The sequence below is a fragment of the Gouania willdenowi genome, chromosome 12, assembly GCF_900634775.1.
Source record: "Gouania willdenowi chromosome 12, fGouWil2.1, whole genome shotgun sequence".
Taxonomy (NCBI): Eukaryota; Metazoa; Chordata; class Actinopteri; order Blenniiformes; family Gobiesocidae; genus Gouania; species Gouania willdenowi.
The window spans coordinates 28,340,936-28,368,660 of record NC_041055.1 but is presented as its reverse complement, the minus strand read 5'-3'; the positions used below and the strand labels follow the sequence as shown (position 1 = coordinate 28,368,660).

At 35.8% G+C, this 27,725-nt stretch overlaps 2 protein-coding genes across 7 annotated transcripts in view; one reads left to right on the top strand and one right to left on the bottom strand.

Annotated features, from left to right (window-relative positions):
- The first annotated feature begins 619 nt into the window (after positions 1-619).
- Positions 620-26,300, top strand: nup188 (nucleoporin 188). Its single transcript, XM_028462211.1, has 43 exons — positions 620-645; positions 1,302-1,356; positions 1,497-1,570; positions 1,657-1,741; positions 3,124-3,204; positions 3,364-3,408; positions 3,488-3,580; positions 3,726-3,845; positions 5,259-5,470; positions 6,374-6,488; positions 7,613-7,813; positions 8,499-8,579; positions 8,663-8,755; positions 8,855-8,974; positions 9,965-10,091; positions 10,240-10,398; positions 10,693-10,819; positions 11,610-11,697; positions 11,783-11,859; positions 11,947-12,061; positions 12,141-12,261; positions 12,352-12,418; positions 13,067-13,192; positions 13,299-13,539; positions 13,612-13,818; positions 14,740-14,909; positions 14,997-15,066; positions 15,144-15,211; positions 15,308-15,503; positions 16,193-16,270; positions 16,390-16,475; positions 16,563-16,708; positions 17,162-17,340; positions 18,784-18,984; positions 20,053-20,145; positions 20,226-20,378; positions 21,209-21,346; positions 22,742-22,816; positions 22,898-23,116; positions 23,203-23,334; positions 24,079-24,152; positions 24,865-24,994; positions 25,686-26,300. The coding sequence occupies exons 1-43, from the start codon at positions 620-622 to the stop codon at positions 25,869-25,871; spliced, it is 5,250 nt and encodes a 1,749-aa protein (XP_028318012.1). The 3' UTR covers positions 25,872-26,300.
- Positions 25,942-27,725, bottom strand: part of cdk5rap2 (CDK5 regulatory subunit associated protein 2) — a 55,523-nt gene continuing 53,739 nt past the window's right edge. For all 6 annotated transcript variants that reach the window (XM_028462205.1, XM_028462210.1, XM_028462206.1 and 3 more), the window contains one exon: positions 25,942-26,698. In XM_028462205.1, coding sequence (XP_028318006.1) covers positions 26,610-26,698 — 89 coding nt within the window. In that variant the 3' untranslated portion in view covers positions 25,942-26,609. The remainder of the gene's footprint in view (positions 26,699-27,725) is intronic.

Genomic DNA, 27,725 nt, shown 5'->3' with positions numbered 1-27,725 from the left:
CTTTTTTTTTATTTTTTTTGTATTTGTGCCATATTATGTATCGGACATTTTTGTCTCATTCAATAACAAATATATAATATAAAAATTAACATACAAACATTCAATAATAAATAAATAAAAACATTTTATCAAAAAAGCGTCAAACACATTTTTTCCTGTCAATCATTAATTTGCATTCAGACACTTATTTTTTTTTTCAAATTGAAGTTGTATTTAAATTTAAATTATTTCCTGATTGAAACTACTTTTTATTTGATCAAATATTAAAGACATAAATCTACCTCCATATGGGTAAATTAAAACTCCCATGTAAATGTGAGTGTCTCAAAGAGTTTCTCCAGACATAACTTCCTGCTGGTGCGTTGCTTTTTCACAATTTATTAATTTAAACATATGAAAACACAATAGTTATCACTCTACACATTTTAAAACCACATTCAAACACAAACTCATTTGGTCATCCACGAAAAAGCTAGAAGTATTTATATAATAACTAAATTCAACTAATAGATTAAAATTTGGAAGGGATTTTTTTTTTTTTTTTTTTAGTTCAACGAAGGAGGAGTATGCGTCACCAAATACGACACAAGCGCGACAACCAATCACATCACTTGTGAAGATGGCGGAATCCGAGTTGAGTGTCAGGTACGTGATTAGCAACAAACTTTAATTTGTACCTGTGCTGTCATGGATACTCTTTTTTTAAGTTTTATCAAGCGGGTAAACCTTTCTCCTCTAAGCGTTTCTTCACACCGTGTGGCTTGCCCTTAGGTTTAAACTCAGCCGTTTGTCTTTTGTGCTTTAACTCTGTGGCTAACTTAGCTTAGCTCAAGCTAGCAGCTAATCGTTTGAATGGCTGGTGAGCGGCGCGGTGTATTAAGCCGCATGTCAACAACAGCATGGCTTCAAAGTGAAGTATTTAATAGGACTCAGTCCAGGTATTATAAGTATTTTGGCTATTTAGAGAATAATGCAAATTTTTTTAATTTAGCGTTTGTGTCTGCTGTGGCTTTTTACCGAGTTAGCTAAAACGTCCGACCCTCATCTTTTATCCGGTCTTGGGACCAGCAAAGTGACCCAAAAGACACTCTGGCAGAGTTAATTACTCATTTAATAACAACAAAAATACACAAAATGGCAAAAAATAAAAATGTACAAACTTACAGAACAATACTCAAAAGGACAACAAATTTAATTTTTTTTCAAAACATGTCTTTAAATCGTTTATTTATCATTGTCCTTAATGGTTTCACAGGAAAAAGAAAATTAACTTGACTTCTTTTTTCTTTCTTTTTTTTTAGGAGCTGTCGAGAACTCTGGACTATACTACTCGGAAGATCTGCACTAAGAGAGCCGGTATGTTTGTCTGTTAGTCTGTTGGCAAATTGGAAAAATAAAAGCTAATTGTGTTTCTAGTGCTTTGTAGTTATCACGTCCTTTTTAGGAGAACAGTACATTTTCTTGGGTTTATTCTAAATCATCCTGTTTGGCCACAGGCTCAGATAGAGGCTGAACTCAACAGACACTGGGACAGACTACATCAAGGACTCAGCTACTACAAACCGCCAAGGTAGCAATGTTGTTCTTTTTTTTATGTTGATTAATTTAACATTTAATCATAAGCAATAAGTAAAGCATCGACATGATTTCTTTTAGCTCAACGTCTGCTGCGAAATTGAAGGACAACAAAGATGTTGCACAACCATTGAAGGACTTTGGTCTGAGGATCAGTAAACTATTGGTACGTCTTCAAAATAATGTGGGATTTTCTGTAAATAATTAATATAAACATTTTGATTAGGGTTGTCTCGATCCGATATCTGATATCGGTCCGATATTAGCCTGAAAACGAATATCGTATTCAAATTTCCGGATTCACAGATTTTTTTTATTTTTTTTTCCCAATTCATTTTTTATTTACTTTATTCAATTGTAGAATACTGTAGATATTATGTTGAAGGTTAAACTTTATGTAACCAATTGGTTAATAATAAATGGGTACGTTTTTCTCATCCCTACTGTTTCTGACTACTGTTCTCTGTTTGAGTAACATCACTTGATCAAGCCTTTTCTAACATTCCATACTACAAAATAAGTAATTGTTATTTTTTATGAAAGAAGAAAAAAAAAAGTATGAAGTGTGTATGATTCATGCTAATATTGGATCAATGTCGGTATTGGCCAATACGCAAGGCTGCAATATCGGTATTATATCGGAAATGAAAAAGTTGTATCGGGACATCCCTAATTTTGATTATGTTCAATAATAACGTTCATTTAGTCCAGTGATTCTGAAATGGGGGTACATAATGACTCTACAGGAGTTATTTATAATAGAGCATGTGTCAAACTCAAGGCCAGGGAGCCAAATCCGGCCCTTTAGAGCATCTAATTTGCCCCGCCGGAGAATGTAAAAATGACAGAAAAAAACATGTACCTTGTGTAAATTACAAAATAATTCCATTGTAGATATCTCAGCACCTCCAAATACACATTGATACAACTTTCCCATGCTTATGTCACATGATGGCAGTCATTTTAATCTCAAATTGATGAAAAAATACTGCAAATTTCCTCATGTTATTTTACTAAATTAAATAATTGTTGATAATATTAAGGAAATATAGGTGAATTTGATTTTGACCTCACCTAATTCTTGGATATTGTCGAACTCTTAAATACTTTATATGTAATTTATACCTGGAAGTCCACACCAGGGCACATTAATGTTAAATTGATCTTTTTCCTGCCTTTTTCCTGTGGCTCACTTGAGATCAAACTGGTCTGTATATGACCCCTGAACTGAAATGAGTTTGACACTTCTGAGAAAGAGTAAGTGGAAAATTAACAAATAAAAGCTTTCAAAATCTGGGGTTTTCTAATGTTCATTTTAGTTAATAATTATAATCAGAACAAGAACTGAAAATACAAGGGACCGGAAATGATAAAAACTATAGAAATGCATCTATTCAGGAGGCTCTAAATACTAACTTTCATTTCACTTATTTGCAAAATGGAATTCTTTAAAATGTGTATTTTAAAGAAAATTGATTCCACAAATTCCGGTTGACTATAATGAGTAAAAATCAATGGCATAGTTTAATATTCTCTGTATTGTTCCAGGGTCTTGATGAGCAACAGAGTGTACAGATTTTACAATTTTACCTACAAGAAGGCTACAGAGGAACCAGGGATTCACTAAAGGTTTTTCTTCTATTTTCTGAATCATTAAATTTTTTATGCTTCTTATTTTCCCCAATTTATAGTTGATCTTTGTTGGTTTTCATTTCATCACATGACTTTTCATAAGATTATTGCAATGAAGGCCTATTTTATTCCATACTTATTGTGTATTTTATGCAGGTTGTTCTAAAGGATGAGCGGCAAAGCCAGGCACTGCTGTTAAAGGTCAGTAGATACAACAAATATAACTTTCACTGATAATTGGCATGTGCTGTTGACTGAGTAACTGATTGTGTTTCCACAGATAACTGACTATTACTATGAAGAGCGCATGTGTCTGCTCAGATGTGTTCTCCTCCTGCTCACCTACTTTCAAGATGAGCGTCACCCGTACAATGTAGGATATAACTTCTTCATCACTTTGATAAATAAAATATACAGCTTTGATTCATTCGTGTGAGTTGTTTGCTTTGTATGGTTTAGTTTTGTTGTTTTGGGGATTTTTTTTAACTTATTTTGAATTGTGCTTGTTTCATATCCAGACTGAATACAGTAACTGTGTCAATAAGTTGGAGAAGGACCTGGTGAGCGTCTACCAGAAGCAGTTTGAGACACTCTTCAGAGCCGAGGCACCGACATGGGAAACACGTGGAAACCTCATGGTATTATCTTCTAGATCCAAGATAGATCGAGATTTCTATTTTGGCGATATAGAAAATTATAAAATCGCCTATAACGATATATTTTTATTTTATATTAAAATACTCGTATTATGAGTCGCTGCTTTTGCTACGTCTCAGAACAGCATGATGCTCAGATGGATTCCTGAGTGCATCTGACTCTCTTCTAAACAAGCTGCATTATACAACTCACTCACACTTGCTGTCCCTTAGTGGAGAAAAAGCCCATAGTGGGACATATTGTGCAGCTGTTTGCTAATTTCTTTGATTTAATTTTATTGGTTCATTTACAGTGACAGTGTACAATAATATCCATACAGAAAGTATTTCAGATTTAGCCAGAAGGCTATTTTTCATTTGTAGTCCCTGAACTACGGTGGCTGGGAAGTGTCAGGTGAATGCATTTACAGAAACGAACACAAATGCAAACAGGTCACAACACGAATGCAAACCGGCCACAACGGAAGTGTTTCCGACGGACCGGTATTACAGACGGACGGGTATTATGATATGATAGCCTGATATGAAAAATATAAGAGTATCCTAATCAACTTTCACTTACTTTCATACGCGTTTCGATGTCTTCTTCTTGTTCTTAACTGTTCTGGTAGGTTAAAAACATCTGCCAGAAACGTGTCCGTCTGTAATACCGGTCCGTCGTAAACACTTCCGTTGCGGAAACCCGGTGGCCGGGAAGTGTCAGGTGAATGCATTTAAAGAAATGAACACAAATGCAAAAAGGTCACAACACCAGTGCAAAATGGCCACCACGACTATCATATCATAATACCCGTCCGACTGTAATACCGGTTTGTGTTCGTTTCTGTAAATGCATTCACCTGACACTTCCCAGCCACCGTACTGAACACACCCCAAAAGAATACAAATTACAGGAAATATACAATAAAATATACAGTGAAAAATGTAGCTATTGTACATGAAAAAATATCACACTTCCATTTACATTTGATTTAAAAAAAAAAAAAACTATTTTATACAAGACAATCATCAGTTATTAAAACACACAAGTTCATAAAATAAAACAATATATGTATAATAAATACATTAACAAACTTTATTGAGTTAAATATCTAGATTTATATCGTATATTGCCATTTTGAGAAAAAATATTGAGTTATGAGTTTTGGTCCAAATTGCCCACCCTTAACGTTCAGTGTCTTTCTTGAATTGTAATTATTTCATTGTTGTTAAATTTTCTTTTACATTTTAATAAAAAAAAAGTTGATTACCACCTTTAAAAAAAAATATTTGTGCATGTTTTGTGCTGCTCTTCTGAATATTCCAGAAGCAGCTTTCTATTAAAATGTGTAAATGTGTGTCACACAAAGACAATCTGTTGAAAATAGTGATTTATTTTTGCTCCTTTCTCCCCAGTCGGAGAGGCAGGTGTCCCGGTGGTTCCTGCAGTGTCTGAGAGAGCAGTCTCTGCTGCTGGAGATCATCTTCCTTTATTTTGCTTACTTTGAAATGAATCCCTCCGATCTTTTGGGTTTAACCAAACTCTTCAAAGAGCAAGGCTTCGGTCAGCGACAGACAAACAGACACCTCGTGGACAAGAGCATGGATGGACTGGTTGACCGGATTGGGTGAGTAAACGTCTGCGATATTTTTATTTAAATTTTAAGGCAAGGCAAATTTATTTGTGAAGCGCATTTCATACACAAGGCAATTAAATTTCATGCTTTACATGATTAAAAAGTGCAACAGAAAACATTTAACAGTTTAAAAAATCAATGACCTTAAAATCAGCAGTAAAAACACTAATATCAGCAGTAGAAACATTTAAATCAGTAAAAACTTTACATTCAGTAAAGAAAACATTTAAAATCAGCAGTAAAAACATTTAAAATCAGCAGTAAAAACATTAAATCAACAACAAAATGATTTAAAATCTCCCTCAGTCATACACAGTGTGAGACATGATAAAAGTAAGGTATTTTTCTGGCTGGTAATTTATTTATTTAAAATAAATAAATAAATGAATATATAAGAATAATTTTCTTTCTTTGTATGAATATTCTACTAGATTAACAGTTAACATAATTAACTATGAAATGGTTCATGATTGATCATCTGATATATTTGTATCATGCTTCTATGTCAAAATTAGTTTTTTTTTTTTTTTTGTGGCATTTTAAGCAATCAGTCAACAATAAAATTGTTGCTATACAAATGTTTTTTAAACAGATTTTGTTGTTAATACAACAATTGCAACTACTTCAAGTTGATAATCCAACAATATCTGCAGTAATAGAAGAGAAAAAAATGCTAATTGTGCCGTGAAATAAAACATTTTTACATCTTGCAGATTTCTTTTGTTAAGAATCATCAAACAAATTTACATTTATGCACTCAGAGTTCAGCTATAGCATTATGACCATACACCAGTGACATAAATTACAATAAAACTCAAGTGTGCAGTTTATCCTTAAAAAGCTTGTGCTAAATTGTATGGATTATTTGTCCTTTGTTTATTCTTTCTCCTGCAGATACCTGAGCTCTCTCATCCTCATCGAAGGGATAGACATAGATTTCCTGCACAAATGTGCTCTGGGGGATTGTACAGAGGAGCACCAGTTCTCTAAAGTGCCTGATGTCACCAAGGTTTGACTTGAGTGTATATTGTAGCATTTATTTATTTATTTATTTCATGAAAATGCAAACCAACACAGATTCCTCATGTATATCAAATAATATCACAGACCAAATACAGCATTTTCATGATTGGAAAGGAGCAGTAAGAAGAACAACATTCTTATATTTCTGCCCCTTTACTTAATTAATACATAATTGATGACCTCATCAGTCCACATAATTTTCACTATTTTCTGATGACCCAAAAATCACACATCAGCAAATATGCTTTAGAAAGTTGACTTGTAGAGTGATTTGTAAATTTAGACAATTTTTTTTTTGCCCTATACATTTTTTTTTAAATTGACAAATATTTGTACAAACCTTCAAATCATTATCTTAAGCGTTCTAAAACCTCACACACCAACAACAGATGAGCACATTACCCTCTCGCTTTAAACGTGAAAACTAATGTTTGCAATTCAATTATGTCTTTAAAGTTTAATAAACCTGATTTCGTAAGTAAGGAATTCGTATGGTTTCTAAAAACCACCTTTGTAAATAATTCTGATTATAATTTTTTTGTATCAAAATCAATGGTAAAGTGTTACCCCACGCTTCAATTCAATAATTGAAATATGGCAAAATAATAAAACAATATAACATTCTCAAAATATTTCAAGGTAAAACATAATTAGCTTTGTACAAAATAAAAATATTTTTAGAGACACGGTACTTTTTACATACGATATATGAGCTTTCCATGACAGCTGAATGATCAAAATAACCCCAAGGAATCTAAACTTAGTCTCACTCTCAGTCTCAGAACCATCTATAGACGGTGTCAATTCCTCTTTTAATTTGTTTCCAAAATAACATGTATTTATTAACAATATTTAAGTAAAAGTATTTCCTTTTCAATGCTTACAGATAGTTTTTTAATCATCTCCTGAACAAAATTCATTTCTATTGTCTGCAAATAACAAAAATTGCAGCATTTTTGAGATCTCGCAAATATCAAAGTTTAGGTCTCAGAACCAATATGTTTGTAAATGTTTTTTTTTTTAAAATGATCTCTGAAAAGCATAATCATTTAGATACAGTATCTGTTTATATCATGTTTATTCAGATGTTAACTTCCTTTTGTCTTTCAGGAAATGGATCAGCTGCTCCTAACATTTGGTGACATCCCTCATCAAGCACCAGTGCTGTTGGCATGGGTTCTGCTGAGACACACTTTAAGACCAGACGAGTCGAGCCCATTGATCAGGAAGATAGGAAACACAGCCCTGCAACTGGGAGTGTTTCAGTACCTGTCAGCTATGCTCAAAGGCCTTGGCATTTCTGGGAATAATGTAAGTTAGTGTGAAATTGGAATGGAGAAAGTAAACCATTTATCACAAGTTATTAAGGCTGTATTCTCCTTAATATGACACACTTTGTTTATATTTGGGAAGACAGATGCTACATTTAAAAGATGGGCATCAAAGGGACTGAAATTGATTTTTTAACCTTTACCCTTCATATTTTGATGTCTACAAATAGTTATATTTAAGATTTAGCAAGGTTCTGGAAAAATGGTTTGTAAATAATGCTTTGAGGAAAGGTATTATTTTCCGACTTTTACAATTTAAGAATGTAGTACATTAGAAAATTCAATAACGAAATGAATTTCGTAATTTTTTTTTAGTTTGTTTTGTGTTTTTTTGCTGGGTTATTTTAATTTTGTTATTGCTCTTTTTCTATATTTGTATAAAACATGTGATACTGTACTGCTTTGTAAGTATGAGTATTGTATAACTTTGAAAAAGCCCATACTAAAATATTTATGGAGGAATTGAAATTGAACCGCTCGTAATAAATCCTAATGCTGCGGTTTAGAAAACGACATAAAACAGCAGCAGGACTCAGATGAGTTCGGTGCTTTTAAATGTTCTGCTTTCAGGTCTTTAACATTTAAAAGATGTCACTGTACTGTCTGTAAGTAGAATATATGAGCTGTTCTTGAGTTTTTAACAGTGTGTTTTATTATGTCCACAGTGCACAGCGAGCACAGCGAAGATGTGCATCTACGGCCTTTTGTCTTTTGTCATCACTTCCTTTGAAGAAGAAAGTCTTCAGGTACAAAGCCAAATGTTTCCTTTTTTATGTTTCATAGTTGCAACAAGTGTCGGTAACGTATCTTTTTCTATCCTGTGCTGTAGACTGATGGCGTGTCGACGCAGTGCTCCCAACTGATCGACGCTGCCACAGAGGTGCTCTCTGCTCCCAGTCTGGCTGAAATGTTTTGGGAAATGGTAAGAAAACACAAAAAAAGAGAGATTTCTGAAAGTTGAATGTGGGTATAATTGTCAAAGATGTGTGATAATTTCCCCCTTTTTTATATTGTAAACCAGAAGCCAAACATGGGAATGGGAATGATCCTGGACAGTGCAGTGGGGATGTTCCCTCATAAGATTGGGCCTTTGCTGCAGCTTCTCACTGCTCTGCTATCCAACAAAGCTACTGTTAAAAAGGTGCATTGAATCTGTACACACACACACAAGCCGTATAAGTCTACAACTTTTAGTGTATTACACACTAGAGCCCAATCGATTAGGGATTTTTAGGGCAGCTTAAAAAGCCAATAAATTGTCTGATAACTGATAAATCAGCCGATAGATGAAAGAAGAACATTAATAAATACAGGACATAGGAAGAAACATCTAGGTAAAATCAATGAGTCATATCTAACTTTTGAAAAAAAGGTTAATCTGCAGCCACAGGGTGTTTGCAAGAAAGTCAAAAATCGATGCAGAAGCAAACGTTAAAAAGCCAATTTAGAAATGATAAAAAAATCTATTACGTTATTTAACTTAAAACAAGAGTCTAATCTTGCTTTTAATTAACAAAGTAGCTGCTTTCAAAACATAAAATTATTATTTTAAAAAAATTAATTAGATGGAACCTTTTCAAAATAATGGTAATGCTGAAGTTTACTTAACTGGTAACTATGAAATGAAGTGGGATGCTTAGTAGTCTTATATTAATGGTGATTATGGGACTAATAGTTGCATATGTGACGGGAGCATTTTGAGTTATTCATAGATATAGTTCACTCTTAAACATCCTACTAATGCCCCATTATAATTAATTTGTTGTATGTGTTTTACTTCAATGTGCAGCTGATTCATTGAAACCAATAACAAAGACGTGTGAATGAGGATATGAATAACTTAAGAATGTTGGTATATTGATCAGCGGTGCTTAATAATCATCCTAATCCGGTTTCTAAAAGTTGAGTGAATTAAGCAGAAAGGCTCTCCTTAACATGCTCCAACAGTGTGTTTCTGTGAGGACGTTATTGACATTAATATGTAACCGACGTTGATCAATCTGTGACTTGCCAAAATCGGCCCGATTAATCGTGCAGCTCTATTACACACGAGCTAACCAGCTCAATGAATGCTGTCCACTTTAATTTATGATGTCTCAGCTTTTGACATTATTCTCTCCCTGTGTGTCAGGTGTACAACTTTCTGGATAAGATGTCCTTTTACACACAAGTTTATAAACACAAGCCCAACGACATCATATCCACAGATGATGAGACTCTGTGGAGGCGGCAGACGCCAAAGCTCCTTTACCCTCTTGGTTTGTATTTTGATAACACAATTAAACAATGGAATAAAAAGCTAAAATAATAGATCAAATGAAGATCTTTTAACCTATAGACTAACCTTCTGTCTGGAAAATAAAAAGGTTATTAAGCATTTGTGTTTGATTCCATCTGTGCTTCCAGGCACAGGGCAGACTAACCTATGGATGCCACAGGGAGTTCTGGGTCAGGTGATGATCGGTGGTGATCAGGGCTATGTGGTGCGATGGGACCACTCGTACAGTGCCTGGGCTCTCTTTACTTGTGAGGTTGAGATGCTGCTTCATGTGGTTTCAACAGCAGGTGAACAGCTGTGCATTTCTCTCATAAAAAAAAAAAAAATCAAGGTGACAAAATGCTTAGTTATTTAAACATGTTGTTTACATGGTCAAAACATCTTTAAATTATAATTAAACTTAAGTTATATAATGGTTTAGTAATGCTATGTGTTTGTCACACAAATAGGCCAAATATGAATATAATGTTGATAAAAATGAACAAGATTAATCAGCACATTATATCCACTGTCTGTAGGTCAGTTTTTAGCTTTCTGAAGTGTCCCATTATTTGTATTCGTGTGCTTTTTTCTGTTCCAAGATGTTTTGGCTCAATGTGCACGAGTGAAGCCCATCCTGGATCTGGTTCATAAGATCATCAGCACAGACTGGACGGTGTCAGATTGTCTGTTGCCACTCACGTCTCGGATCTACATGCTGCTGCAGAGGCAAGCCTTTTAGCCCCTTGTTATGATCATTTAAACATAATTACACGTCTTTGCAAACTGAAACCAAGAACCTTCACAGATATTAAAGGAAGTCAAAAACGGGTAAATATCTTGTAGAATGTTTGGATACAATATCCAAGAAGTTGATGGAGAAATATTTAGTAATGATTCCCTGAAATTCCGGCTACTGAGAATTGCCCAAAAGTAAAATTTTGGTTTTTGGCCAAAACACTTTTCTCACCGAAAAAAGCCGACCAAAACAGGATGTTGTAAAGACGTGAGCAAACACTGCGGTTTGTCTGGAAACGCAAGAAATAATAAACACAGCAATCACACAGAGCACAATGCACTTTATGTTTTAATTAGAGAACATATTTAATTTGAGACTCTTCCAGCCGCTCAGTCAGTTATAGGCCTCTACAATATTATATAATTATTGAGTAGAGACAAGTTAAACATTACATTTTTTATTTTATATTATGCATTGTTGGAACGTCAGCGCTAAATAAAACAAATATTTTGAATTGATTTATTCTTTGACGCATTAATATGAATTTATACAATTGCAGTGTTTTATTTAAGTGGTTAGTACATATTTATACCCATAAATGCAAAGGGTGTTCTAATTTGTATAATAATTTATTTCGGTGTTTCGGTTTTTGGCCTTAGTTTTCTCATTATTCGGTTTTGGCATCCCTAATATTTAGTGTAAAAGAAAATTTCACAATTTCTCTAGTTCTTTTTCAGCACTTTTGATTAAATAGTGAAATAATGTGCTTTTTGGAATCAGGCTGACATCAGTCATCAACCCCCCGGTGGATGTGATCGCCTCCTGTGTGAACTGTCTTTCTGTGTTGGCTGCCAGGATGCCAGGGAAGGTGGGTCCACCCGATGCCTGTATTTAAAGGCACTTTTTGTGTTGATTCCCACATCGCTCATAAAAATCTGTACTTGATTCTTCAGGTCTGGGCCAGTCTGCATCACACTGGCTTCCTGCCGTTTGCCTCCAACCCTCTGACCACCATGGCACAGTGTGTGAGGTAAACTGAACAATATAAATAATGTAACTTTTTCAGATTTATCTCGGCAAACAAAAAAGTTTCTAACTTAAACTTTGTTCATGCCAGTGCTGAGGGGATGAAGGCAGGTAACTATGGCAACTTGCTGGTCCAGATTGAGCAGCCACGGGGAGAGTATGCAGTGACCATCTCCTTCCTTCGTCTCATCACAACACTGGTCAAGGTAGGACACGGTGTTATTACTACATGTTATGTGTTTTTGATGTGATTTGGATCTTTTTTTATTATCGTTTTCATTTCAGGGTCAACTTGGCAGCACTCAGAACAAAGGTTTGATCCCCTGTGTACTGCTGGTGTTGAAGGAGATGTTGCCCACCTATCACAAGTGGCGTTACAACACCTATGGAGTCAGAGAGAGGATCGGTGAGCTCACACTAACTTTGTTTTTATTTTGTACCATAAAACTGAAAAGTACATGTGGTTATAAGCGTTTTTTTTTATTCTTTATGGCAGGTTGTTTGATTTTGGAGCTGATCCACGCCATTCTTAATCTAAGTCCAGAGGGAGAGGATCAGAGCAGGTACGGATAACTAGGGATGTCACCATTACAGATTTCTTTGGTATTGTTATTATCAGAGAATTAATTGCTGTATTTTATTGCATTTTTTAATTTTACACTACCATGAATAGGTAAAAACACATGAACACTTCTTATAGGTCTTGAATTTTAATTTATTTCCATCCTTGGATGCTCTGCAAATTTTTTTTATATATTTACAATGTAAAATAACCAAAAAGTACAAGAAAAATGTTTATAAACTCCCAGAAAAAAAATTCAGGCAACTTTTTTTTGGGGAATTTTTTTTAATCTTCTGACATGTTTTGGGCTGCCAACTGTCAGTTTTCCTCAGAGGCGTCTGCTGGTCGCTTCCTTATGAGATCATAAAATTACAACTTTGTTCTTGAAATATTACAACTTTAATCTTGAAATATTATGACTTTATTCTCGTGGCCAGATTTGTATTTTTATTTTATTGTGGCTCTAATACGTCATTCGTTTTTAAATGGGCAATTTTTTTTTCATTCCATCAGTTATTTAGTTTTCCTATGTGGACGTTTTTCCGAATTTACTTCACACATAAAAAATATTACCAGCAGCCAATGACGTGTTGTGTTGTTAGCTTGTGATGTTGCTAATTATTATTATTTTTTTGTTTTACTGGTGTAGCACCCCCACCCTGCAGTCTCTGTGCATCTACAGCCTGGCCAACACTGAGGCTGGACAGGCTGTGGTTAATATAATGGGAATCGGTGTCGACACAATAGATGTGGTGCTGGCAGCACAACCAAGCAGGTGAACAGCTTTGATTGTTCGCTAAGTATTTAACTTTCTGTTGTTTTTAATTCATATTTTAGCCTATTGTCGTCACATTTGCTCATCGTCTTCCTCATGGTTTCAGCTGTGGTTCTGAGGGTCCCGGTCAGATTCTGATCCAAACTGTGAAGTTGGCTTTCTCCATCACCAACAACGTCATTCGACTGAAGCCGCCTTCAGACGCCATGTCTCCGTTGGAGCAGGCACTGACGCAACACAGCGGCCATGGCAACAATCTCATCGTTGTCCTGGCAAAATACATTTACCACAAACACGATCCAGCACTGCCTCGCCTCGCGATCCAGCTGCTGAAACGACTCGCCACGGTAAGATGTCCACATTAAAGAGTAAGACACAGGGTAAAGTGTTGATGGCGCTAATCCTAATCCTGACTCCAGGTGGCTCCCATGTCGGTTTACGCCTGCCTTGGCAGTGACGCCGCCGCCATCCGGGATGCGTTCCTCACTCGGCTTCAGAGCAAGACGGAGGACATGAGGATTAAGGTGATGATCCTGGAGTTTCTGACGGTGGCCGTGGAGACTCAGCCGGGCCTGATCGAACTCTTTCTCAACCTGGAGGTCAAAGACGGAAGCGAAGGATCCAAGGTTTGAAATTTAAACTTTCCAACTTTATTTCTATATTGTGAAGTCTGTATTTATGTGCAGTAAGGTATACCAAAAACGGTTCACATTAAAGGTGTGCGTTGCCATGAATCTGACTATTCGATACTATTCACGATGTGCATGTAATAATACGATATATCTCGATACTAAACAATATGACATACATCAATAATTACAAATTTCATCTTTACAAGAAGAAAATGGTATGAAATACAATTTTTTTTTTTTCATTTTTTCTTTAAACTTGTGAGAACAAGTATAATTCAAGTACAAAAACAAGTGGTATGTTAAATTGTCAAATTACATTTTTCTTGATTCTGATTCTGTTTAGTTTTTAATTTTTTATACATATTTTTATATGCCATTTTTATTAAGTAACCACATACATCTATTCAAATGCCCAGTATGTTTTATGAAAATAAAGTGCAATCAACTTCCAGCTGAAATGTGGTTCACTGACTCTAGGCATATGTCCACACAATTAAATGGTTTTTTGTCAAAAAACAAAAAATCGATTTGGACATTTTTTGGATCGATACAATAATCGCGCTCTAAAATACAGCAATATATCGCCAAATCGATTTGTTCACATTAAACGACATCTCTTACCGCAGATTTTGGATACATTTTAAGTTTTACTCCTCAAAATTGAAAATTATTTTAGTTGTAGTTTTGTTTTGAATAAATTTGAAATCAACCTTGGACGACGAACATAATTCCCTGTATTCCACTCCAGTGTCAACATTTAAAAGTTGCCTTACTGCCCCCTTTTGGGCTGGAGTGTAATTGCAGTGGTTTAACTTAATCACAGTGTAACACATTTATTTCAGAGGCTCAGGGTCTACCTAAATACACAGATGTGAAAAGTGAGCATCTGTATTACTAACAAACATGTTTTTCTAGGAGTTTCTACTGAGTGAGTGGAGCTGTCTCCATGTGGTTCTCGACCTGATCGACTCCAAACAGCAGGGGAAGTACTGGTGTCCACCACTGCTCCACCGAGCCGCTCTGGCCTTCCTGCTCGCCCTGTGGCAAGACCGCAGAGACAGCGCCATTTCTGTGTTACGCTCCAAGTACGACTTCTTTGACCCGAACAATAATAACCTTTCACACACAAGATAATCTAGACTAAAATATGTTGGTTTCTTTTCTAAATACAGAGAAAAGTTTTGGGAGAACTTGACGACGCCTCTTTTTGGGACCCTAACCCCCCCCTCAGACACCACGGAGGTGATTTGACAGAATTTTAAGTATTAAAGTTAAACTAATGCAGCTGCTCTGACATGATTATCCTGTTCCGTCCTCAGCCGTGCGTCCTGGAGACCTGCGCTTTTGTGATGAAAATCATCGGCCTAGAAATTTACTACGTGGTCAGGTAAAAATATGCATCATGTCGTGCTCTGTTTGTCACAGTTAAAAACAAATACTCAATCTTTTATAATCATGTTTAATCTTGTGTGTGCTGTCGCAGTGGTTCCTTGGAGCAGTCGCTAAAGGATGGCCTACAGAAGTTTTCCAACGCTCGGCGCTACGACTACTGGTCCCAGTACGTGAAGTCACTGGTGTGCCAAGTGGCTGAGCTGGAGGACGAGGGAATCCATTACTTCACCGAGACCCTGATGTTGATCTCTGCGTGGAGGATGCTGCTGATTCTCTCCACCAGTCACGTACGAGCAGACAAAAGCAGTTTGTTGACACTCTGTAATCTAATGTTTGTGTTTATTGATTTTTTTTGTTTGTCTTCAGTTTTTTATTATTCACTCAGCTCAGTATGGCTGATAAATTGCAGCTTCATTAAATGGTAACAAAAGTGGGCTGACAAGCAGCTTAGAAATCAGAGGTTGAAATAGAATTGGTTGTGACAAAAACAATAAAACTTTTTTCGTTGATCATTTTATTCTGATTTGCTCACATTAATCAATAACAAACATGCAGCTCATCCAAATTTAATGTGATGTTTAATTTTTTTTGTGTTGGCTAGTGTTAGAAAAAGGTAGCTTTTAGTGCTTTTACAGTAGAACCTTTCTTTGGTGCAGTGTTTTTCAATCTTGGGGTCAGGACCCCATGTAAGGTAGCCTGAAATCTCCGAAAAATGTGAAAATATTTTTTTTATTTTTTGAAATTATAGTCTTTTAAAAAAAAAAAATAAACACACAAATATAATATCCACTTAAACTAAAACGCATTAAAGAATATCTGAGCTGGCACAACTTCACTAATCCTGGCTGCTTCGTAATTGTAACGCAGGATAACAAACATGATCAAAAACAAATTCCATGGAAAATAATGTCTTTGGTGTCGTCACTGTTTTGGAATGCATGTCATTAATCAGTTGGTAAATGGTTTCTGTTTACAGTCTGATGTGATGCACCTCACAGATGAGTCGACCAAAGTGAAGCTTTTCATGGACGTCCTGGACGGGACCAAAGCAGCTGTGAGTCATTTGTTTGATTTAAAAAAAAAATTGTAAAGCCTTTTATTATTTCTAGTTTGCCTTTTTTTTTTTTTTTTTTTTACCTGTTTGCGGTTATTTTTGTCTCCACGCGTTTTCAGTTAACCAAGCCAACATCGATACCGTGTCTTCGTCTTGGCTCTATGATGGCCACACTGCTTCTCATCCTCCTCAACCAGTGGAGAAGGTGATCCTTACTGGTCGACACTGAATTATTTTATTTCCCAACCATAGTTAAAAATCTTACAGATTTATGCACTTTAAATGTTTCCAGCGTCGTCGCAGCAGCTCCAGACATCCTGTCTCCTCTGTCCCTGATCCTGGAGAGCATCCTTCAGGCTGACCAACAGATGATGGAGAAAACCAAGGCCAAGATTTTCTCTGCTCTCATTTCTGTGCTGCAGATCCAGGGACTTAACGGTAGGAATTAATAAAACAAGAAGACATAGTCATCAACATCCCCTGCCTGATTGGTTCTCATTATAACTCACAACCTTTTTTTAAATGTCCTAAATCTAACGTAGATGTATACATAGAGAAATATTATCACATCAGAAAATAAAATTACTAATTATTTTAAATGTTTTCTAAGATGCCTCGAACAGAGTTAAAAAAAAAAAACGGAACACGGGCAATAATTGCACACTTCTCATTTTCGAACTTCATCAAGGTATTGATACCTTGAAGCCACACGCCGAATTTGATTATCCTATCTTGAACAATTTCTGAGAAAAGCTGTCCCCTTTAACCTGGATGGACGCATGGACAGATGGAGCTCAAACCTATATCCCCCTTCCACATTTTGTGGTGGGGGATAATAATCATTTTCAAGTGTAAGTTTGCTGAGTTTTCTTTTCGTCTCTTATTTTGAAGGCGGGGATATTTCCCAGCTTCCTCAGCTGCTGCTGTACGTGTGTGAGACGGTGAAGGATGAGGCGCTGGCGCTGATCGACAGCACCGCACACATGAGGGAGACGACAGAGTCGACAGAGGACGAGGACAGCATGGAGACGGATTCTCCTCGTGGGCCTCAGAAGGACCAGAGAGACGGGGTGAGATGAAGACATCTCTCATAGTTTATCATTTAGACTATTTTTTATTTTTTTCAATCTTATTTTGAATGAATGAATGAAAAAAAGTAAAAACGAGTGAACAAATCTGAACAGAAATTGCAATAAAATAAAAAAAAGTCAATTTCAGTATAATTCACATTTAATTTGTTTGACAACTGATATGAAGAAGCCTAGGCTTGTCACGTCCTACCACCATTTTTTAACAAATGCAAAATGCAATAAAATAAACTAAATGGAGGATACAAATAAATACTCCAATTGAGTTATTAAGAAAAACAAAACAAACTAAATGAACAGGCGTGATCAACGTCTGTGAAATTTATATCTGTACTTTATTTTTTTTCCCTTACATATTTTTATTAAGCTTTTTTGAAGTGATACAATTTTCAATTATAGTCATATTTACAAAGCATTGCAGTATCACATGTTTTATACAAATATATAAAACAAATCTAAATAGAAAAAGCAATAGCAAGAGAAAAAAAAGCCCCCGAAAATATTACATAAAACAAAAAATAAATAAAAATGTGTATATATATATATATATATTTATATTTATACATGTATATATACACTACCGGTCAAAAGTTTTAGAACTCCCTAATCTTTCCAGTTATTTATTGCAATTCAAGTCATACTAGTCCAATGAATAGCTTGAAATGGTATAAAGGTAAGTACTGAACAGCCAGAGGTTTAAAAAAAGGTAACCCAAAACTGAAAAAGAATTCATACATACATTTCATAATTATACAAATAGGCATTTTTTAGGGAACATGAAGTGGGTTAAATTTAAAGCTGTTCTGCAGCAATGAAGGGTTGAATCAGTCTTGAAAGCTGGTGCTACTACTGTAATTCCTACAGATGTTCCAATGTTTCTTGCTTACTTCCAACCCCCTCTGTCTGCATAATAGCAGTGTTGGAACACACTGTACTTTAAGTCAAAAGTATGGAATATATTTTGGTCTATAACTTGATTCCATGATTTTCTTTTTTTTTTACTGAATTTGCTTATTTTTTGTTCTATGGTGTCATTTCAGAGTGCAATGACACCATAAACTGAATGATTTTCAGTAAAAAAAAGTGGTGGTCTTAAACTTTTGACCGGTAGTGTAAATACATATATATATCTTATGTACATTTTTTAAACTGCATTATATTCATACTTAGTTTAACGGTTTTATCAAGATTGTTCCAGAAAACCACCCCACATACACATTTTTAAATTAGTCCGAGTATACTGTTGTTTCAAGGTTGGTTTCCTTCTAAAGTTAAATTAACTCCCCCCCCCCCCAGTCTGTCTGTGAACAGTTTTTATATGTTTACAGGTAGTTTAATGTCTTGCTTTATACATTATCTGTGTTAACTCATGTTTTTGGTCTTTGTTAAACTGTAAATTCTTCATGTTTAATTGTGTGTGAACAGGTGTGTGTGTTAGCGCTCCACCTGGCTAAGGAGCTTTGTCGCACCGATGAGGACGGTGAGCACTGGGTGTCGGTGATGAAGAAGATTCCCGTCCTGTCGTCGGTGCTTAGCGCCGTAGAGCTCAGTCTGCGCTCCAAAAGCAGCCTTTATTTCACTGAGGCTGCTCTACACCTGCTTCTCACGCTGGCTCGCACTCCTCAGGTCAGATTTCTACCTAAAGTCCACTTCTTTAAGCCTCGGGGCTCAAAAAAGGACATAAAAAAATAAAATATATAAAAATATAATGGATAAACTTTATAGCTATGGTTGGGTCAGAAGTTGTTGAAAAGATTTGATGTGAAAAAAGTGGGAAAAGTATTTATATATGAGATTTTGAAGACACTTATGAAGCGTAGCGTTTTGGTACCTAAGTAACTATAAATACTCATAGCTATAAAAGTAATTATACCTCAAATGCAATGTTCCTATCAATTATTGACCTAGTCAAGTTTCTAATAACGTCATACCAAATATTCCACTTTGCACCTTATTTATGAAAAAAGGCATAATTTGTTTTACTCATTAAAAATGTTTTTGTGTTTATGACAGAAAAGGCATAAAAACATAAAACTTTATATTTATGGTTAGGTCTGAAGTTGTTCTGGAAACAAAAGTGAGAAAAAAATATTTATATATCGCATTTTGAAGACACAAGGTATTTAAGCTGAGTGTTGGTTTTTTTCAATAACTGCTCATAACAATACAAGTAATAATAGCTCAAATTCAATGTTCCTCTTATTGACCTAGTCAAGGCTGTAATAATGTCATAACAAATATTCCAATTTTCACTTTATTTATGAAAAAAATGCATAATTTGTGTTATTATGAGAGTAATGAAAACTGTATATCTTTGGTTAGGTCTTGAGTTGTTGAAAAGATCAGATGTGAAAAAATGGACCCAAAAAGTATATCTGACATTTTTTAAAGGTTAAATTAAAGCTTGTAGGTAATAGGGATGTACTGTGTATTGTCATGAATCTGATGATATGATTCACAATTTGTATGTCATATATGCAAACGTAATATCTGGATATACAGTATGTTAGTGCAATTACATGTTTTTTTTTCTTAAAAAAACATGATTTTAAAAAATCGATTTTTTTTTTTTAGATCGATACAATAATCGAGCTGTGAAATGTTGCGATTAATCACAGAATCTATTTTTTTCTCACGCCCTCAGTAGATAACAGAGTTTGAAGAGGTAAAGTGTAGCGTTGTTTTTTCCCACAGGGAGCAGCAGCCGTTGCTGGAGCTGGAGTGATCCAAACCATCTGCCTCCCTCTCCTGAGCGTGTACGACGTGTCTCTGAACGGAACATCACAGGTCGGTTCACGTTCCTCTCAACAGCTCAATATAACATTTTTAAAAAGACTTTGAGACTCAGTCCATCAATTCCCGTGCAGAGTTTCTCCCGTAAATCCCAGGACTCCACCTGCTGGCCTGGAGTTTACCGTCTCTGTATGTCTCTGATGGAAAGTCTGCTGAAGACTCTTCGCTACAACTTCATCAACGAAGCTCTGGACTTTGTTGGAGTTCATCAGGAGAGAATTCTACAGGTTTGAGAAATGTCCACAATCAGCATTAAATTAAGACGTGTTTTCACACACATTTAATCCACTTATGGCTGTAAACAGACAATTTTTTATTTTGTTACAGAATGAAAAACAATATCATTTTATAAAACTAAAACAATATCATTTTATAACTGGGTTCATTGTGGATCAAGGTTCTATACGTTTTCTTTTGATCAAATAGTCAACAAAATCAACAATTTAAAGTTAAATGATTATAACATTCTCATTAAAGTCTTTTTTTTTTTGTTTTTTGAATTTGTAATTAATGCCATAATTTCATTTTTTTGTGAAGCTAAATGAACAATCGTATTTGGATCAATGAAGATTGATTTCACTGCATGATTTTTAATAAAATGGACGTCATCAGGCAAGGTTTGCATAAATATTATGATGGAAATAAAAAATAGAAATACTTCGAAATAATCTTATACAGGAACTAAAATAGGGCAGAAATTTAAAGTCATTTTAAAGATTTTTCTAAACAGCAGTCGTGACCAGACAGTCGCACCACATTTTATTTGGACACTTTGAATAGTAAGTAACTTTTTTTTTTTTTTTTTTTTTTTTTTGTAAATAATCAAAGTGAGCACATTTATACCAAGTTCGTACATATTTGGTAACTTTTTATGCATTTTTTTTTAACTAAAAGAAATGCAGTTGAACAGAATATTTACGTCGAGCCTTTTGATTTTTACATCATTTGTCTGAGATGAGTGTCTGTTATCAACAGCAGTTTGTTGCTGATAGGAATAGTAATGATGAGTGCAGACGTGCTCCTTTTTAACGTGCTCGTTCCTTTTGTTCCTCAACAGTGTCTGAACGCAGTGCGGACGGTCCAGAGTCTGTCGTGTCTGGACGAGGCCGACCACACGGTGGGGTTCCTGCTGCAGCTCTCCAGCTTCTGTAAAGAGTGGCAGTTCCACCTCCCCAAACTGCTCCGAGACATTCAGGCAAGTCCCAGAGAATGCAGACGAGCCCTGCTTCCATTTAGAATTGTAATTCAAAATTAATTCCAATCATGTTGTAATTGTAATTGGAAAACTCTGTTGCTGTTGTAATCTTAGTTTTTATAGAATTCTATGACAAAGTCAACTAAAATTCAATTGTCTTAAGGGTCATTCAACCGTTGAAATTAAAATTTAAATCTTGGGTTATACAGACAGAAAAAAAAAAAAGGCTCACACCAAAAATATTACCACCAATATTTTTATTGATTAGGAAGCTTCACAATGTAACCAAGAGATGAAGAACAAATTAGATGATCGATATTATTTTTTAGTGTTTTTTACAGAAAGGTTATGTTTTATTAGGTTATTTATTTCAGGCTCAGTAATTGTGATCCATTGTAATTGAGAACTTAATTGTAATTGACATTCAGTTGGAAAATAACAGTTGTAATTTTAATTGTAATTGGAAAAACTGTTTGTCACTGTAATCGTAATGAGTTGTAATTGACCCCAAACCGTGGCTGCTTTCTATGTCGTGCCCATTTTATTGAAGCTTAGGCCATCTTTTATGTTAAGTACTAGCATTACTATCATTTTATCTGTTATCGTTTTAAAAGGAAACTCATTTAAAGGAACACTGTGGACTTTTTGACCTAAAGAGTTGACCCATATGAGTTATTTTAAATGATTCCTCAGGCCAAATTACAGCATTTAAAAGTATCAATGCTCTGAAATACCGACTATGTAAGTTTGGAGGAGACGGACCGTCTTTGGCCAGGTCATATGACCTGGAGAACGTTTCACTTTACAACAGTCATGTGACCGCAGGCTCAGATATACTCATTGAGGCATTTTTCCACCTCTTCGACTCCTGGTCACGGCCTAGGCAAGAAAAACGTTTAAAACTGCTTCTGAGGAGGCCACCAAGACCTGACCCACCTTACACCCAGCGCCGGACACCGTCCCACGCATGCCGGGTCGCCCTGACCCCGACCCTTGGCGAAGGGGGCCGACAACGGCGAGACCAGGGAGTAATGGGAGCGCCACTGACGCGGCAAGGAGAGCCGAGCGACGGGGAGAGGAGGGTGACAGGCGGCTGCTTCTCCAGCCGTGGCACGAGCCCAGTCCCGCTTTGCACCCCAGCCTGACCGACCCAGCCCTTAGAACCAAGCCTTATCCCAAAGTTACAGGTTAACTACTGTCTGCATATACAGTCAAAAGACAAGGGAGGCTGGCCCGACTGACTGTTTGTTGATTTTTGCGACAGTGCTGCGGCCCTTGTGGCCACTAGGGGCACTTGACGTGAAAGTTACAGGTCTAACGCTCCTAGTGGTCAAAAGTTAGTGCCTTTAAATGAATATATTTGTTAAAGTTTTTTTTCTGTTCTCATGTGATCAGGTGAACCTGTGTTACCTGTGTCAGACGTGCACTTACCTGCTGCACAGCAAAAAGATGCTGCATCACTATCTACAGGTGACGAAGCTGCTCCATCACTATCACTCTATCAGCGTAGAGTCAAACAGAATAGAACATTTTTTGTTGTTGTTTTTTTAGGCTAAAAACGGTGAGCCTGCGGCCCCCCTCCCTAAGATGCAGCGCCCCCCTCAGGCCAAAGAAGCATCATCATCAGCAGCAGCAATTGGGGGTGAGAGGGAGGAGGTAGAGCAGAAAGCTCTCCTTGCAGTGCAGTGTAACCTCCTGAAGATTCTCAGTAAAACTCTGGCCACGCTGCAGCACTTCACACCAGACTGTTGTCAGATCCTCCTGGACCAGGTTAGAGTCCTAATCAACAACTGGATTTATTGCATCTGTTCACATTTCATATATATATATATGGTGGTTGTGTGTGTGTGTTACAGTGCATGGACCTGGCTGAGTACAGGACCCTGTTTGTGCTCAGCTTCACTACGCCTGCCTTTGACCCTGACGTTGCTCCATCATTTGGGACTCTACTGGCAACCATCAACGTAGCTCTGAGCATGCTCAGTGAGGTACAAACACGTCACAGATATTATAACAGCCTACTTAACTCTGCTTTACTAGAACTTTGCCGTCTCCTCTTTTCAGGATCATTTTACCGTTTAAAAACAAAATTAAATCAAGGGCTGTACTGACAGGCCCACACCAAAAATATGAATACCAATATTTTCATGAATAAGGAAGCTTAACAATGTAACCAAGAGATGAAAAACAAATTAGATGATCAATATTATTAATAGTGTATTTTACAGCTGATTTAAGACATGGGTCAGAACCGACCCGTTATCATTAGAGATGCTAACAGAAAGCTAACATAAACGCAAGGTTATGTTTTATAGTCTTATTTATGAAAGGCTCAGTAATTTGATTAATTGTAATTGAAATTTACTTTTAGGTGAAAAATAATAATTGGAAAAAAAATGCTGGTCCCTGTCATCATAATTGAGTTGTAATTGAACACGGATAATTGAAGGCGTAAATGTAATTGACCTCAACCCTGGTTACTTCTCACCTGCCAAAGTAGAACTGATATTTGTGGAGTTCATGCAAACTAAACTGTGTTAGTAATATTTGAGGATAATAGGAGGGAATGAAGTCTGTTATTTTAGATCATTTGATGACTTGAATGTATTTTGTATTTGGTAATTCACATCAATCTGAGAGCGTTTGAGTAATTGTTTTCATTCATAGAATAAAAACAGTATTTTTTGACCTGTGGGACATTTTTAAATCACGATTTGACTTGTTTTGTTTAGATGGAAAAGAAAAAAGAGCCGGTTTCTCTCAGCATCGTTTCTCTGGCTTCATCAGAAGAAATCCAGGCCCTGAAGTGAGTCGTTCTTCTTTTATATGAGAAGTTTAAATGTCTTTAGTTTCAGGTCTCAATAAAGCACGTGTGTCAAACTCGAGGCTCGAGGTCCAAATCCGGCCCTTTAGAGCAGAAGACACTAGATACCTTCAAGAAACTAACAATATTTTTTAAACAATTTGAGCCCATTTTTGCTTGTTTTTACCCTTTTTTTTGCAAATACACCAAACTTGCCATATTTTAACCTGTTTTCATTTTTCTTGCCATATTTTTGCTCCTTTTAATGAATTTTTGCTACATTACTCCTATTTCTGACACTTCTTTATCAAATTTTGATGCCTTTTCTGCATATTTTTTACACTTTCCAAGACATTTTCAGCACTTTTAAACCCTTTCTATCTCGCTTATGTACCTATTTTCACCAAATTTCATGCTTATTTTTGCCAATTTAACCACATTCACCAGTTAAAAATAATTGTTCCAATATTTACTTTCAACTGTTTTTTTTTTTTTTTTAACCAAGTTTTTGTGTCTTTTTTTGGCCACTCTTATTAGCACCTTTTAACCAATGTCTGTGGTTTTTAAAATCCCTTTTCACCACATTTTGGGTCACTTGTAACCCATTTTATTTCCGATTAAAACAAGGATTTACATCTTTCCAAACTTCCTGGATAACAGTGGATATTATTCACATAAATAAACAAATGACATGTTTGTTACGTCCATGTTCCAGGTCTCTGCTGATGTTCACCATGGAGAACTGCTTCTACGTGCTCATCTCTCAGGCCGTGCGTTGTCTTAAAGATTCCTCCATCCTGCCTCGAGACAAACAGAGGCTCAAACAGGAGCTCAGCTCTGAACTGGTGAGGAAACCATTGCTCCCATTAGCAGAGAGAACAACATAATATTCATTCATTCAGGAAATTTACTTTGATCTCCTGACATGTTTTGACTACCAACTGTCAGTCTTCCTCAGAGGCATCTACTAATTGCTTTCATGTGTCCTTATGAGTTCTTTCCACTAGATGTTTTTTTTTTTTGAAGAAAAATAACTTGTAAGGAAACATCAAAGCAATCAGTAGATGCCTCTGAGGAAGACTTGGCAGTCGAAACATGTGAGGTGATTAACCCTCCTATTATCGTCAAATAATACCAACACATTTTATCCTTAGGGAGACGGACAAGTTTTGCACGGTTTAAACAGCTTGGGGTCAAATTGACCCCCAGATGGACACCAGTGTGTGCAGTATATTGATACAAAATTATCATAATATTTTTATACTTAATCAATTGTACCCATAAAATTAGGACAACTATTTTTTTTTTATGATAAACATTGAAGCAGTCAAATTGACCCCAAGGATAATAGTTGGGTTAAAGTACATTTCAAAGTCAATTTCCTGGGGAAAAAAGTCTGAATAAATGAAATCATAATGTATTAATTTAAAAAAAAAAGAAAGACCAAATGACGTTGCTGGAATACAGTGAACAAAATTTGAAGAAATTAAAAATAAAAAATAAAAACATTATTATTCTTTTCTCTTCTTCTTCCAGAGCACTCTTCTCTCCAGTCTTTCTCGTCACTTCCGCAGAGGTTCTCCATCGTCTCCGGCCACTGGCCTCCTGCCCGTCACCGTCTCTCAGACCAAACCATCGACACCAGGATCAAAGACCAGTAACGAAGGTCAGGAACCGTTTATTCAGCTGGTTCAGGCCTTCGTTAGACTAGTGCAGAGATAGTGGACCACGCACTCGTTTCTTCACACCATCAGTAAAGTAGTAAATTAAAACATTTAACATCATGTACATGGACGTTTATCCTCTTATGTTTATGGTTTAGACTTTTATAAATACAGTAATTAAACAAGCCAAATACAAAGAAAACAAGTTTATTTCCTTTGAAGAGCTGTTGGTGCTGGGACCTATTAGTCAGTGACTGGTCTGTATTTCTTATTATACTGAGGCCTAGTTTTATAGGTCACCCTGATGGCAAAAAAACAACCAACCAACCACAGACATTTCAAGTGCTATCTTATAGTGTGTAGTTGTGAGAGTTCTTCTTGTAAAGCTGGTTTCATTTCCATATTTTTTTGCTTCTGTGTGCATGTTTTTGTGTGATTTCTTCTAAAAAGGCAATGTAAATGCTAATAAAAGATATTTGTACCATAACTTACTTGCATTCAGATTTTTTCCCCCCCATCAAAACCCTAAGCGCTCAGATTTAAACCAAAAAAAACCAACAGACTTTTACATAATTCTTAAACACAAGCACCGGACAATGTTTGTTAAAAATCCAGCAGTAATAAAATACACTCATGGCCTTAAATCCTCTTTTTTCTATTTACAAATATAGTTTGTTTTTTTTTCAAAATAAATTTTACAACTTGTACCTTTTTAAAAGACAAAATAAAATGTTAAAGGCAGGATTTAAATCATAAGGCATAAAAGTGTTTAAACTTGTAGTTTTATGATTCAGGTTCAGTAGATGTCGTGCAGAGACGTGTTGACGCGTTGGGACGAGGGTAGAGGAGTCTCAGAGTCGTCTACGGGCCACTGACTGGAACCTCCTGAAAAACACACAATTATGCTTTTATAAGAAGACACAAAAACTGGTTTTATATGCGATAGAATATTAAAATATAGCTTGTAGAAGTTGTGCTGGGATATCTGCCGGGCAGTGCATATTTTAGGACATCCTCTGACAGTGTTTGGTTTCACAAATGATACCAAACACTGTCAGAGGCCTCAGGCTTTAAAATAAGTCATCAGACTAAATGGCCACAAATTAAACTACCTCAGGCTGTAAAACATGACATGACGTCAATATGTACTGCTTCAGATACGAGTAAGTTGAAAGCTGTTATTTTCTATTTATTTTGAAAAGTTAATGTTTCATTTAACTACGTATTTATCAATCAAACACTAGTTGAGATAGCTTAACTTTTTCTCTTTTTAAATGGCTTTTCAACTTGCGTCAAATAAAACGCCATGTCATGTTTTATGAATTGAGACCATTGAGTTTGATGACTTAAAGCCCGAGGCTGGTTTATTTGATGGAAGTTTTACTGAGTCATGAGTCAGTTTGGACTGATAAATGACGGAGGTTTTTCTGAGACCTGAGGATGCCCTAAAATGTGCGCCGTACCTTAAGTTTGTACATGTTCGTAGACAGAATGTTGTTAATAAAACTCTGACAAAAGTCACTAGGTCGTCATGAAAAAAAAAAACCCTCAAAAGATTTTAAACTCACTAACAACTCAACACTTCATCATTACTGAGAATTACAATGTGTTGTTCAAGCAGGAAGATGCTATATATATATATAAAGGGTGTCAAACACATTTTAGTTCAGGGGCCAAATACAGAGCAGTTCATAAGTGGGCCACAGATTTGAGGCGGGAAAATTAGGAATTTAATCATTGTTCTCTAGTTTGCACTTCCACTTATAAATTAATTATATAATGTCAGATAATATAAAACCAATAAATAACAGATTTCAGTCACTGAAGGATTTTGACTTTCAATTTATTTAATTTTGTGGCCAATTTTAATGTAATTTGGATACATTTTATGGAATAGTTTGAAGAAAACTGC

What these genes read in the sequence shown, in the direction of transcription:
- nup188 (XM_028462211.1), top strand. Translation starts at nt 620, where the DNA reads ATGGCGGAATCCGAGTTGAGTGTCAG. An exon ending in GAATCCGAGTTGAGTGTCAG is followed by an intron (nt 646 to 1,301) that starts GTACGTGATTAG and finishes CTTTTTTTTTAG; the next exon opens with GAGCTGTCGAGAACTCTGGA. An exon ending in GAGGGAGAGGATCAGAGCAG is followed by an intron (nt 12,419 to 13,066) that starts GTACGGATAACT and finishes TTACTGGTGTAG; the next exon opens with CACCCCCACCCTGCAGTCTC.